The sequence below is a fragment of the Gadus macrocephalus genome, chromosome 22 (assembly GCF_031168955.1).
Source record: "Gadus macrocephalus chromosome 22, ASM3116895v1".
Classification (NCBI taxonomy): domain Eukaryota; kingdom Metazoa; phylum Chordata; class Actinopteri; order Gadiformes; family Gadidae; genus Gadus; species Gadus macrocephalus.
Window position 1 is genome coordinate 9,856,373 of NC_082403.1, and position 12,049 is coordinate 9,868,421.

At 45.6% G+C, this 12,049-nt stretch overlaps 1 protein-coding gene across 1 annotated transcript in view; it reads right to left on the reverse strand.

The window, feature by feature from the left end:
• csmd2 (CUB and Sushi multiple domains 2) overlaps nt 1-12,049 on the reverse strand; it is a 242,171-nt gene that overhangs the window by 74,474 nt on the left and 155,648 nt on the right. The window contains 6 exon segments of the mRNA XM_060042704.1: nt 272-396; nt 1,630-1,833; nt 2,355-2,450; nt 6,292-6,405; nt 8,570-8,686; nt 9,972-10,166. Of these exon segments, the coding sequence (XP_059898687.1) occupies nt 272-396; nt 1,630-1,833; nt 2,355-2,450; nt 6,292-6,405; nt 8,570-8,686; nt 9,972-10,166 (851 nt within the window).

A 12,049-nucleotide genomic window follows, 5' to 3' on the forward strand; every position in this document is an offset into this window, starting at 1 on the left:
TATTCTTTTCAAGACTTGTATTGCATAAAACTGACACTTTGTATGTTACCAAAATAAATCTTGTAGTTGAAGTTATATGAACTGTTATTACATATATTCATCACTTGGTTGGCAGAACTAATGATTTTGAAGTTGCTATCCAATATCGGTGCCACACTTCAGATTGAGCTCATCCTTGCATGCAAATGCCGCAACAAAATGTAATTGTCATATGTGAGGGAAAGTAAGCAACTACATCTGTAGAAGTAAGACAAATAATAAGTGATTTTACCTGGATTCCAGAGCCTTCCGGAACAAGGATTTTCCAGACACAGTTGAGGCTGTTGAGGTAGGGCTCAGGGAACCCGGGAGACAGGATGGTTCCGATTCTCTGGGTCAGGTTCCCTCCGCACGGGACTGTGGGAGGAATACAGAACAGGGTTGGAAGAGCCCCGTTCCATCGTCCTCATCTGTGGGTGTGTGTCCGGCTCTTCATTTTTTAACAAGGTGAATACATCAGGATTAAGTTGGAATAGATACCCGGACAGGGATAGGCTAATCCTGGAGTTAAACCCCACCAGGATTCACCGTTGTGTTAGCCTAATGCGCCCGGTAAATTGACTTCACTGGTGAGAATAAACAGCGGGAAAAATCTCCTGTTTATCCTTTATCAAATACAATTGGGATCCTCTCATACTAGAGAATGAGAATTACATGAAAACGACACCTTTGGATTTCACAGTTTAACCTACACAAACCTACTCAAATGGGATGACACACAGCCCTCCCCTCACACACAGTGTGGGTATGTATGTACACACAACCTGACAATGTTAAACCGCTGTCCTCCTCTCCTGTTCTGCTAATGTCCCATCTGGTAACCGCTTTGGGGCGTTTGCTAGCTGTGTGTCTTCAGAGTCAGCAAACGCCTTGCCTGTGTGTGTGTGTCTGCAATTGTGTATGTGTGTGTGAGTGTGTGTGTGTGTGTGCATGTGTCTGTGTGTTTGTGTGTGACCCACAGCAGTTCGGGCCACCTGTGTGACGCCTGGTTAGATTTGAAGTAACGCTACAAGCACTGGCTGGCAGCGCACATCTGTCTGGTAAGGGTTAGTGAGAGAGAGAGAGAGAGAGAGAGAGAGAGAGAGAGAGAGAGAGAGAGAGAGAGAGAGAGAAGAGAATATGTAAAGAAAAGTAAAGAAATAAATAAGGGTAGATGTGAAGAAAAGGACAAAGGACAATTGGAAATGAGAAAAGACAGAAAGAACAACATGAAGAAAAATAAAAGAATGCAAGTGACGAAGAAATCAGAAAACAGAAAGAACATGAAAAAATAAAGGAATAAAAGGAACTAAAACAGCGAGAAAAATAGGATGAGTAAGCGATGACTAAAGAAAAAAAAAAGCCACATACTGATCAAGAAAGGGATGAAGGAAACAAAGAAAGATGATTGGTAGTGTGTGTGTGCGTGCGTGCGTGCGTGCGTGCGTGCGTGCGTGCGTGCGTGCGTGCGTGCGTGCGTGCGTGCGTGCGTGCGTGCGTGCGTGCGTGCGTGCGTGCGTGCGTGCGTGTGTAAGAGACAGAGATATACTGAGTAGACAAGATAGTCCTGGACATCCAGTTGGCATAGATCCCTCCCTTCATCGGTCCTACCTATGCAGCTGGGAATGGAGCTGTTCCACTGGGCCAGGGCGTTGGGCACAGTCAGGCACTCGATGGCGCTGGGGCCTTCCAGCACGTACCCGGGGCTGCACTCGAAGCGGATCGCTGCCCCCACCGCAAAGTTGTTTCCCATGCGCCGGCCGTTCCGGGGCTCTGGGACTGAGTTGCACTGCGTGGCACTGGTCCTCGGTACAGCTGGGACAGGGCAAATAAAGGACACACGCTCTGATCTCAGTCTTCGTTATTGGAGTGATGAGGATGAAGACGGTGCTGGTGGTGATGGTCAAGGTGACAGTGGTAGGGGTGGTGGCGAAGGGGTGGAAGTGGTTATGGTGTCGGTGGTATAGTGTTGGGGTGGTGGCGGTGGTGGTGGTGGAGGAGGTTGTGGGAGTGTTGGAGGTGGAGGATATATTGATGGTGGTGATGGCGCCGGCTGTGTAGTGATGGGTTGGTGGTGGTGGGGGGAGGAGGTTGTGGGAGTTGTTTTGGTGTTTAGTGTGGGGGGTTAGTGGGGGAGGTGGAGGAAATGTTGATGGTGGTGGTGGTGGTGTCGGTGGTATAGTGCAGGGTGGTGGTGATAGATGTGTTGATGATGGTGGTGGTGGTGGTGGAGGTGATGCTGGTGGATAGGTTGATGGTGCTGGCGTTAGATGTTGTGGTGTTGGAGGAGACGGGGGGGGGGGGGGGGGGGGGGGGGGGGGAGAATGGCGTCTTACCCTGGTAGACCAGGTGGAATCCCTTGGAGCTGGCCTGGCCCTTCGAGTTGAAGCGGATAAGGATCTGGTTGGTCGTTGCCAACGGCAACGACTCACCTTGGGGTCAAAGATATGACACTATTATTGTCAATTCCCCAGTCCAGGTCAAGCCAGGGGATCTATGGTCATCTATTGATTAGTTGACCAGACAGACAGAATTATATAACTTGCCAACATTCTGTCCATCGTCTAAGATGTATTTTAAGCTCCATAACCATAACATTTGTACTCTACATTAGAAAGTGCCAACAGCTTATTCTCAAAATGTCCAATGACAGTGCTTGGTTAAATTTGATATCCACTTAAACCAGAGCCCTGCTATACAGCAGTAATAAACTGTACAATACAACCATAAAGTCCTCATTTACTTATTGATTTGCATCTCCCTTGCCTACATCTTGACTGATGCCGAAAGGGCAGACTATGCTATCCATCCATCTCATTCTCACACACACACACACACACACACACACACACACACACACACACACACACACACACACACACACACACACACACACACACACACACACACACACACACACACACACAGATGACTAGAAACATGAGAAAACACACAGGCACACAGTGAGCTGCTCTCACAACGTGTGGCTGACTGACTCTCAGCAGCCTGCTCATTACTCTGTGTCTGCTCGCTGTCACCCTGCAGAGAGAGCCAGGCGGGCTTAACCCAACACACACTGTGTGTGTGCTACTGGGAGTCTGTTTGTCTGTGTTCTTTTGTGTGTGTATGTGTGTGTCTTTGTTTGAGCAGGTGTTTATGCAAGGATGCAAGCGTCCATATACGTGTGTGTGTGTGTGTGTGTGTGTGTGTGTGTGTGTGTGTGTGTGTGTGTGTGTGTGTAAGTGTGTGTATGCGTTTGTCTGTCTGTCTGTATATGCAGAAGAATGCTATACATGTGTCTGTCTGTGTGGATATGAGTGCATTTATGTGTTGGTGTGTGTGTGTGTGCGTGTGTGTTTGTGTATAAAAATGCATGTCTATACCTGTGTGTGTCTGTGTGTATATGACTGCATTTGTGTGTGTGTGTGTGTGTGTCTGTGCATGCACGCGTGCATGTGTGTGTGTGTGTCCGTCTGTGGCTAACCCTCAAGCGATGTGTCCTGAGATGACTCGCGCTGCACAGTTGCTTAACGCTGTCATCACCACGGTTACTGGAATTTTTACCGCAGGGCCATGGGGCATGCTGGGTACGTAGTTTATTAGAATGCAGGCCTCACTGTCGTTCGACACCTCGCTGACAATGTTTCATAATGGAGCTGTTCATATGGACATATTCAATAACGTCTGTCAGCACACTACCCCTCAGCCCCCTCGGACACCCTCCAAGTGATAGGCAGTGATTCATTTCTTACAAGGACCCACACCGTTTGGTTATCAGTTCCTTTTCGTTTTTCTATGTTGGGGTAACGTTATATTCACTTCCATTTCCTGCATGCGGGTACCAGTGAGTATGGTACCCATTAGTTTGACACGGAGACAGAGTGTGTGCTACTGTGGCTCAAGGCCACTACGGCGCGGTGGGGAACCGTCGACAACAGCTGGACGAAGGGTGAACGTCAGCAACAGGGAGTCGAACTTGCCACGAAACAAGGCCATTTATTTAGCCTCATGGCCACAAGTTAATGGCTGCTGAAACCAAGCCTGTTGACGCCTTCTGAAGAGTCGGTCCGTTTGAAATGAGGACGGAATGCAAAAAATTTAATTTCCAATCACAACTCAAATGATGGCCAATTACGTAACAACATGTCTTGTTTGAAGTCATCTATTCTCCCTGAAAAGAAGGCGCTCAGATAGGCCGCTTTGATTGCTCAATTTATTTATTTTATCTTCACCACCGTGTCACTTGGCGCGACGGATTTATGGCCCCCTCTACCTTTTGTCGTCTGTTTGTCCGTTCCCCCTCTCCCTCGCTTTCATTTCCTTTAACTTCGCCACTTGTTATCGCTGCGCCAGTGATTGATTTGACAATCATTGCATGGCGATTTGTTTCACAAGACAATCACAGTCAGCAGACATTTGCAAACAAATCGCAGAACGCTTTTATTGAGACCGGGGCCTCCTCATAAGATGAGCGCTTTTTCTTCTAAAACGTCGGTGTCATCACAGCCAACTGCCTCTTGGCTAAGCACACAGATGCAACAAAAACAAAATCACACACCTGGGCGTCTGCCACCTAAAGTAACACAGCGCGATGAAAACACAGGGCACACATTTAAAGCGCGTTTGTGTGCGGATGCTTTTTTTCCGTCCTTTCTGTTTGTTTAGCACTATTGTGGGCAGCCAGTGTGCGGCATGTGGGTTTAGCTCTGTTATCCGGGGTTCAATATCAAAATGGGCACTCAGGGCTTCACTGTTAATGTAGCTCAAGTTTATTGATCCACGTATTCCATGTGTTTATGCGTTTTTTAAGAGCTGCCGTGGCTGTGATCCAAAGCTTGGTTTTTGTAGTGCTTTTGAAACCAAACGAGGCGGTGGAGAATAGACGCTGCTTTCTGAAAGTCACAAACTTTCATCTTCTCGCCCGCACTCGTCTAAACTTTGGGTGGCATTGTGTTTCTGCCTTGGGATGAATCAGCCGAAGCTCACATAGAACACCGTCTGGAGAGGAAAGGGCATTCTGTGTGATTCATGCTTTATGCCGGCTACTTTGCTCTAATTGTGGCTTTTAACTTGTGGCTGCCTTTCTGCTTTTGCCCTGGCTCTCCATGTTATTCCGTCATCTTATATGTTCATATGCTTTTAACTCTATCTAAATATATGCATACATATATATATATTTATAAATATATAAATATATACACGTTTGTATTGGTGTGTGTTCATATGCTTTTAACTTCCTAGAAATATGCGTGCGTGTGTTATTGTGTGTGTGTGTGTGTGTGTGTGTGTGTGTGTGTGTGTGTGTGTGTGTGTGTGTGTGTGTGTGTGTGTGTGTGTGTGTGTGTGTGTGTGTGTGTGTGTGTATGTATGGGCTTGTTTGTTTGTGTCTGTGTGTGTGTGTCTCTATGTGTCAACATGCGTGTCTGTGTGTGCCTGTAAGCACACTGGCTGTGTGTGCGCGGGTCCTTCCACGAACTCGGGTCCCTCAGGTGTCTCTTTAGTGGTGGCTGTCTCCATTGAGTTGTGTTGTGTTTACGGCTCTTGAGGGGCCAACTAAGGCCCCCCTTTGCAGATCGGCCTGTGTCAGCGGATTGGCGGGGGCGGTGTGCTGGTATCTCAATGGAAGGGGGATTGGGCTTGAGTAACATTTTAATCACACCCCAGTCCACTGGCCCCAGGCTCGTTGAGTGTGGTTTAATGGCCTTGTGGTCACTGGTTATTGTTTCCGGTGCACACTACGCTGTGTGTGTAGGAGGGTTGTTGCCGCACACCTCTGCCGTTTAATTAATGTAGGCATGGGCACTTGGGTGGGGCGCTTTATGACACCGGTGCACTTGATTACTTACTGCTGGGTGTGTGTGTGTGTGTATGTGTGTGTGTGTGTGTGTGTGTGCTTTCTGATCTTAATGTGATAGGTGCATTCGTGGCATGGCGCATTAGTGTGTGTGTGTTGTGTGTGTGTCTGCACTTGAGCAGGTGCATGCGTGTGTGCATGCGTGCATGCGTGCCTAGGTGCGTGCTTGCGTGTGTGTGGGGCTCTGCATTTTTAGATGCAGGCACCTGTTTGGGTGAGTTAGTACATGTGTTAATATATGCATTTATATATATATGTGTGTGTGTGTCTGTGCTTGTGTGTGGGGGTTTTCAGCTGGCAAATAATAAAAAAAATTATGCAATACTTGATAACCCCGTTGTGCACGTACGTGTGTGCGCGAGTGTGTCTAAGTGTACGTGTGTGTGTGTGCCTGCGTGCACAAGTGTGTGTGTGTGTACCTGTGTGAGCTCCGGACAGGGAGCTGAGGACACGCGAGATCTGCGTGGGGCCGTCGTAGACCTCCACCACGTCGTTGAGAGCCGTCTGGAAGAAGGTGAACTGGCTGAACACCACTGCAGAAGGCAAACAAAGGGGGAAAAGGTTTCAGAGGCAGTCATAATAACCCCACAGAGCAGGCATGAACACAACATAATCACTGACATCAGCCTTCTCCAGATTCCCAACGTGCCACCCACCATTGTAATCAAGGAGCCGTACACTCCTCCCTAATCAAGAAAATAAAATGACTGCCTGGTGTATTGACATCGTTTGATTATGATTTGTTCAAGCAGCACATTACACAAAACACGCATCATAAAATAAAATCAGTAAGGCACTAGGAATATCAGAATGGCATGTTATGACTGGGAGCAAAGAAGCCAACATTTAGCATTGTGTGTAGATCGATACATCTACGTCAGCTTGGTGGCTTGCCATTGGCTTGAAAGGGCTGTCAATCAACAGTCTGTTGGATAGAAGTGGCAAATAAGGTAGAGGCTATGCATGATAGACCATGCTAAGCATTATAGACCAATGGCACGCAATATGTTGTTTAAGTCCCGCCGTCAACTAGTACCGGTTTGCGCGATCTCTTTTCAACATGTGTCATCTTAAAGTTTATTTGAAAGGGAGAAAGGAAGAAAGAAATACAGGGGAGTTAGGTAACCATCCCTATACTGACAGACATAACAGTCGCAGCACGACTGGGACGTATCACCCCAATATCACCCCATGCTCCACACAATGTCACGCTGCAAACCCCTATCATCCTCCCTCTGTGGCTCCATCTCCACCTCTCTCGCCCTTGACCTTGGACTTTATCCCATCTATCTCCCTCTCTCCATCTCCCAATCTCTCCATCTCTCCCTTAAACGTAGCCTGCCTGCCCCCTCTCTCTCACGCACACACACACACACACACACACACACACACACACACACACACACACACACACACACACACACACACACACACACACACACACACACACACACACACACTAGTTGGCAGAAAACAAGCATCACTTCAGGGCTAGTCTACTGGCGGACCGATACAGAACAATGTGGGTTTTTCAACCAAGAGCTGAATACACGGCCTTTAAGACGAGCCTGTCTTCCGGGCTGTGGATGAACACAGCCAGTGGCTTACAGATACCGATATCCGCAAGACGACGCCAGCAGTCGGGAACGGCGGCCAACATTAGAGACAGTATTGAAACGGGGGATTATTGGTGGAAAGTTTGTGAAAGTAAGTCTAGCCTATGCTGTGTGCTTCCCAAGCGTTTCTTAAGCATTTTTTTTTGTAATCCAAATATTATCCGACCTCGGAAGATCGGAGAAGATCTTGCGTGGGAAGCAAGCCGTGACCTTTAAGATTGAAATGCCAAAAAAGTAGCCTGAAACTCTAGTGCTTCCAGGCACCAATTACTTTCAGCCTTGTGTCTGTGTGTGCGTGTGTTTTTGTGCATGTGTTTGTGTGTGCGTTTTTTTGTATATTTGTATCTGGATTTATGTGTGTGTGTGTGTGTGTGTGTGCTCGCGCGCGTGTGAGTGTTTGTGTGTGTTTTCACATGTGTAGTTGGGTGTGTGTGTGTGTGTGTGTATGTGTGTGTGTGTGTGTGTGTGTGTGTGTTTGTGTGCGTGTGTGTTTTCACATATGTGGGCGCGTGTGAAGGTAAACTACTTCACTTCTTCACTTCAACTAGTGATGTGGGTCTGTGTGTGAATTTGTGTGTGTGTATCTTTGGGATGTCTGTGTCAATTAGATCACTCAAATTCTTTCATCTTCCAAGTGGGTGACAGAGCCCTGGGTGGTCCGACTGGTGAAGATATTTGGGCAAGCTTCAATTGAAAAAAAATTCATGTGCGTTCCACACACCTTTAGGAACGAGCGATCAGGTCAGATAAAAGTAGTTCCCTCGACCTGTGCTTATTTCAAGCGTGTGAAAAGAGAATTATTTTCGCCTTTCCGAAGTTCTTAAAAAATCCTAGGTGGAGGACACTTGAAGCTCCTTCCAAAGGCCCATTGAGCTTATTAAATTCCATTACAGCACATCGAATTATACAAGCTCCATTTATAACACTTCCATTTTAATAAATCTTGAGTCCCTTGATTTGGCAAAAAAAATGAATGAACCCATTCATTTTGTAATCAATCCATAAAAAAACATTGATGCACATTATGCTTCCCCTTGTTCACTCGGTTCTTTTGTTTTTTTTGTACGCCTTTCTTGTTTACCGTAGTCCTTGGGCACAATAACAGAGTAGAGGCAAGTCCGTGCGCTGCTGTAGTTGCCAGGGTAACCGGGAGACAGGACTACACCTTCCAAACCCGAATACTGGCCGCCACAAGGAGCTGGAGGGAAGCAGAGAGAGAGAATTGTACATAATTATATATACGCTAGATAGATCAATTGATCGATTTCAAGAGAGAGCAAGGAAAAGATAGAAATGGCTCGATATATTTCTGCAAAGATTTACAGAGAACAGATGGATATACGTAGAATGATAGAGAATCATATACTGTATCAAAATAAATATATAATATAAATATAAATCGATATTAGTATAACCAACAGAGAGAGAGAGAGAGAGATGGAGTGAGAAAGAGAGAGAGGCTGATAGACAGAGACATATAGAAGTTGCAGTTAGTATATATATATACTGTATATATATATAAATATATACAGTATAAATAAATCCAGAGAGAGAGTAGAAGTTTAAATGATACATATATAAACATGAATCGATGGATAGATATAGTATATAGATTAATATATACAATATAGATATATCTAGAGATCTAAAGATAGAAAGTAATACATATATATATATATATATATATATATATATATATATATATATATATATATATATATATATATATATATATATATATATATATATATATATATATATATATATAAATGGATGGACAGATACAGTGGATTGATTTATGCACAGATAGATAAAGAAAGAGAGAGAGAAAGATGGAGCAAGAAAGGCTGACAGACAGAGATGAATCGATAGGCAAAGATAGGCCAACAGACAGACTTAAGACAGAAAGGGAGATGGAAAGATAGGCGAACAAAGGCCTACAGGCAGACAGACAGAACTACAATAGAAGATGTGATGAAACCAGAAAGGGTGCGATTCCAATTGTTTTCCACCTTTCTCCTCCTCCCCTCCCCCACCCCCACTCCATCACCAATGTTCCACTGCTGCTAAATTACTTTTCTTGTCTGATTGGGGACTCAGCTCCAAGGTGTCCCTGGTGTTTGCCACAGTGAAATTGCAATGTTTTCCAAGTGTCTCTCTGGGTTAGGCCTGAGGAGTCGAGGCCCAAATATCTGTGCTCTCTCCCGCTCTACTGTAGTAACTCCTGAAGGTTCGGCGATGCACTGGTGTCAAGGTGTGTGTGTGTGTGTGTGTATACACATACCGCCAATTCATAAAAATATACTACGAACAAAAGAGTGGCACTTTTTTTGTGATCACTAGTAAAAGACCAGTGACATAATAATTGACCATTTTGGGCCTTTTTTCAGTTTGGGGGTGAGCTCATGCGTGGACACGCCCCCCTACTCGCATGCTGGGACTGCCTGTGGTTCTGAGGGCCGTCTCCAGATTTCAGTTCTTACCGATGCAGATGGGCCTGGGCTTGTTCCAGCTGGGCTTGCCGTCCCTCCCCATGACGCAGGTGAGGGTGGGATCCCCCTCCAGGGTGTAGCCGCCGTCGCACTGGTAGGTGACCGTGGAGCCCAGCTTGAGGTCGGTTCCCACCCGTGTACCGTTCCGCACCGCGCCCGGCTCGAAGCACGACTCCCGTGGGTTTTCTGCAGGGGGGAGAGGGGGGAGGGGGGAGAGGGGAACAGCAGGGAGGGAGGGAGACAGAGAAAAGGCCACAGTGGTTATAATCTGTTATGAGATTTTCTTTTTTCAGTTTATTCTTACAGGGCCAGTGCTTGTTGATTTCGCATCTCAGTAAATATGCAAGTGTTAGCCGACCGGCTAATTTTCAGCTGTTTTCCCTGGGCAGTTATTTTAATGTTAGTCTTCTAATATAATTCTAGTTCATTTGATTTTGTACTTGTTGAGTATTGCAGCTATTTCAGTTTTAGAATTAATTTACTCATTGTTTGCAGAAAACGTATCAAATTTATTATATGCTGTCATGCATATTCTTCCTATTGGGTATTCATTTTTTTCCCCATTCATTCATTATTTGTTCCGTGTTTCATTTTTTCCATTATTTTCATTCTTCCATTGATTTTCCTTCTCTTGGCATTACATTTTTTATGCTTAGTGTTTTATTCAATTATTCTTCGCTGCCATCTTTCCGTCAATAAGTATTCAGAAAGCATTGGTGGATAGACCCGTTATTATTTATGTATTTCCTCCATTCTTTCCATCAATGATTCGTTCTATCTTTGTTCGGATAGTTCTCCCTCAGTTCCACTTTCTTTTACTTTTCCACACTCCCAGTGACCCTCTGGAACCTCCTGCTGGCTGCCTGTGGCCCATGGTACCGTGGGCGGCCCATGGGCATCTGCTTGCAGGTATGTATGGCGCTGCAAGCGGACAGACGGCTGATTGAGGGATACAGTGCTGGGACTCAAGGTCTGCTGACTGCACACAACCGTCCCTCACACTGCACCTCGCTGTGCGCTTGGTTGGACAAGACCATGCACATCAACTGTCTCTCATTCTCATGCACACCTGTGTACGTGTGTGTGTGTGTGTGTGTGTGTGTGTGTGTGTTTGTATGTGTATGTGTGTGTGTGTGTGTCTGTGCACAAACACAGATGTGTATGTGCATAAGGGCTCATACGGAAGCACAAATACATACTCACATGGAAGCATCCACATGCACGTAAATGTTCACGTAAACACACACACACTGCACATCCTTCCTTAGCCTTGATGTCAGCACATACAAACACACAAAACCCCCACACACACACACACCAACAAGTGCATGCAAAAATACACATGCACTCCTAACCCCCGATCTATCACCAGCCTTGATGTGGACAGATAGATGCCATGCTTAATCTTTCACTGACCAAACTGTAGAATTCAGCCTATCCAAGCAGACCTGTCATTTGAGCAGACTTCCCCAAATGACACCCAACATAAACACAGCGACCTTGCCCCTACCAATCGAGCTCAATTGCAAAAACAAAACACCACCTCGGTCAAAAAACAACTTTGCTAGGATGTGATGTCTTATGATGAAAAACACCAGACACTAGAAACGATAAAGGGAAGATGGTCCTTTTCCTTAATTGTTAATTTCTCTAGATTAGCCAATGATTACTAGGGAAGATGTGAGAAACCACAGCTTTTAGATACAGAGGGATAAGCTATTTAAGACAAGGTCCAACACTTCTTGAAGATGGTGCGGCGTAGCCAGTTCCTGTTAGCCAATTTCGGCTATGTTCTTTAGATTTTGAATTGGTAACTTAGTTCGCTTCGCCCCCCTTTCTTAATCATGTAGTTAGCAGACTTCACAAAACAATTTCAAGTGAAAGACCACAAGAGCCCCGTGGGACTCTAGTGATCGTTCAATGTGTGTATCTGTTTGTCACATTACTGTGCCAATGGAACAAATTTCCTAAACAACCTGCTCTGAAAATGCTCTGAGAGTCAAGTCAATTCCAAAGAGAGAGGCAATGGTAAGAAAATGAGAGAGAAACAGAATCAGAGCAAGAGCGAG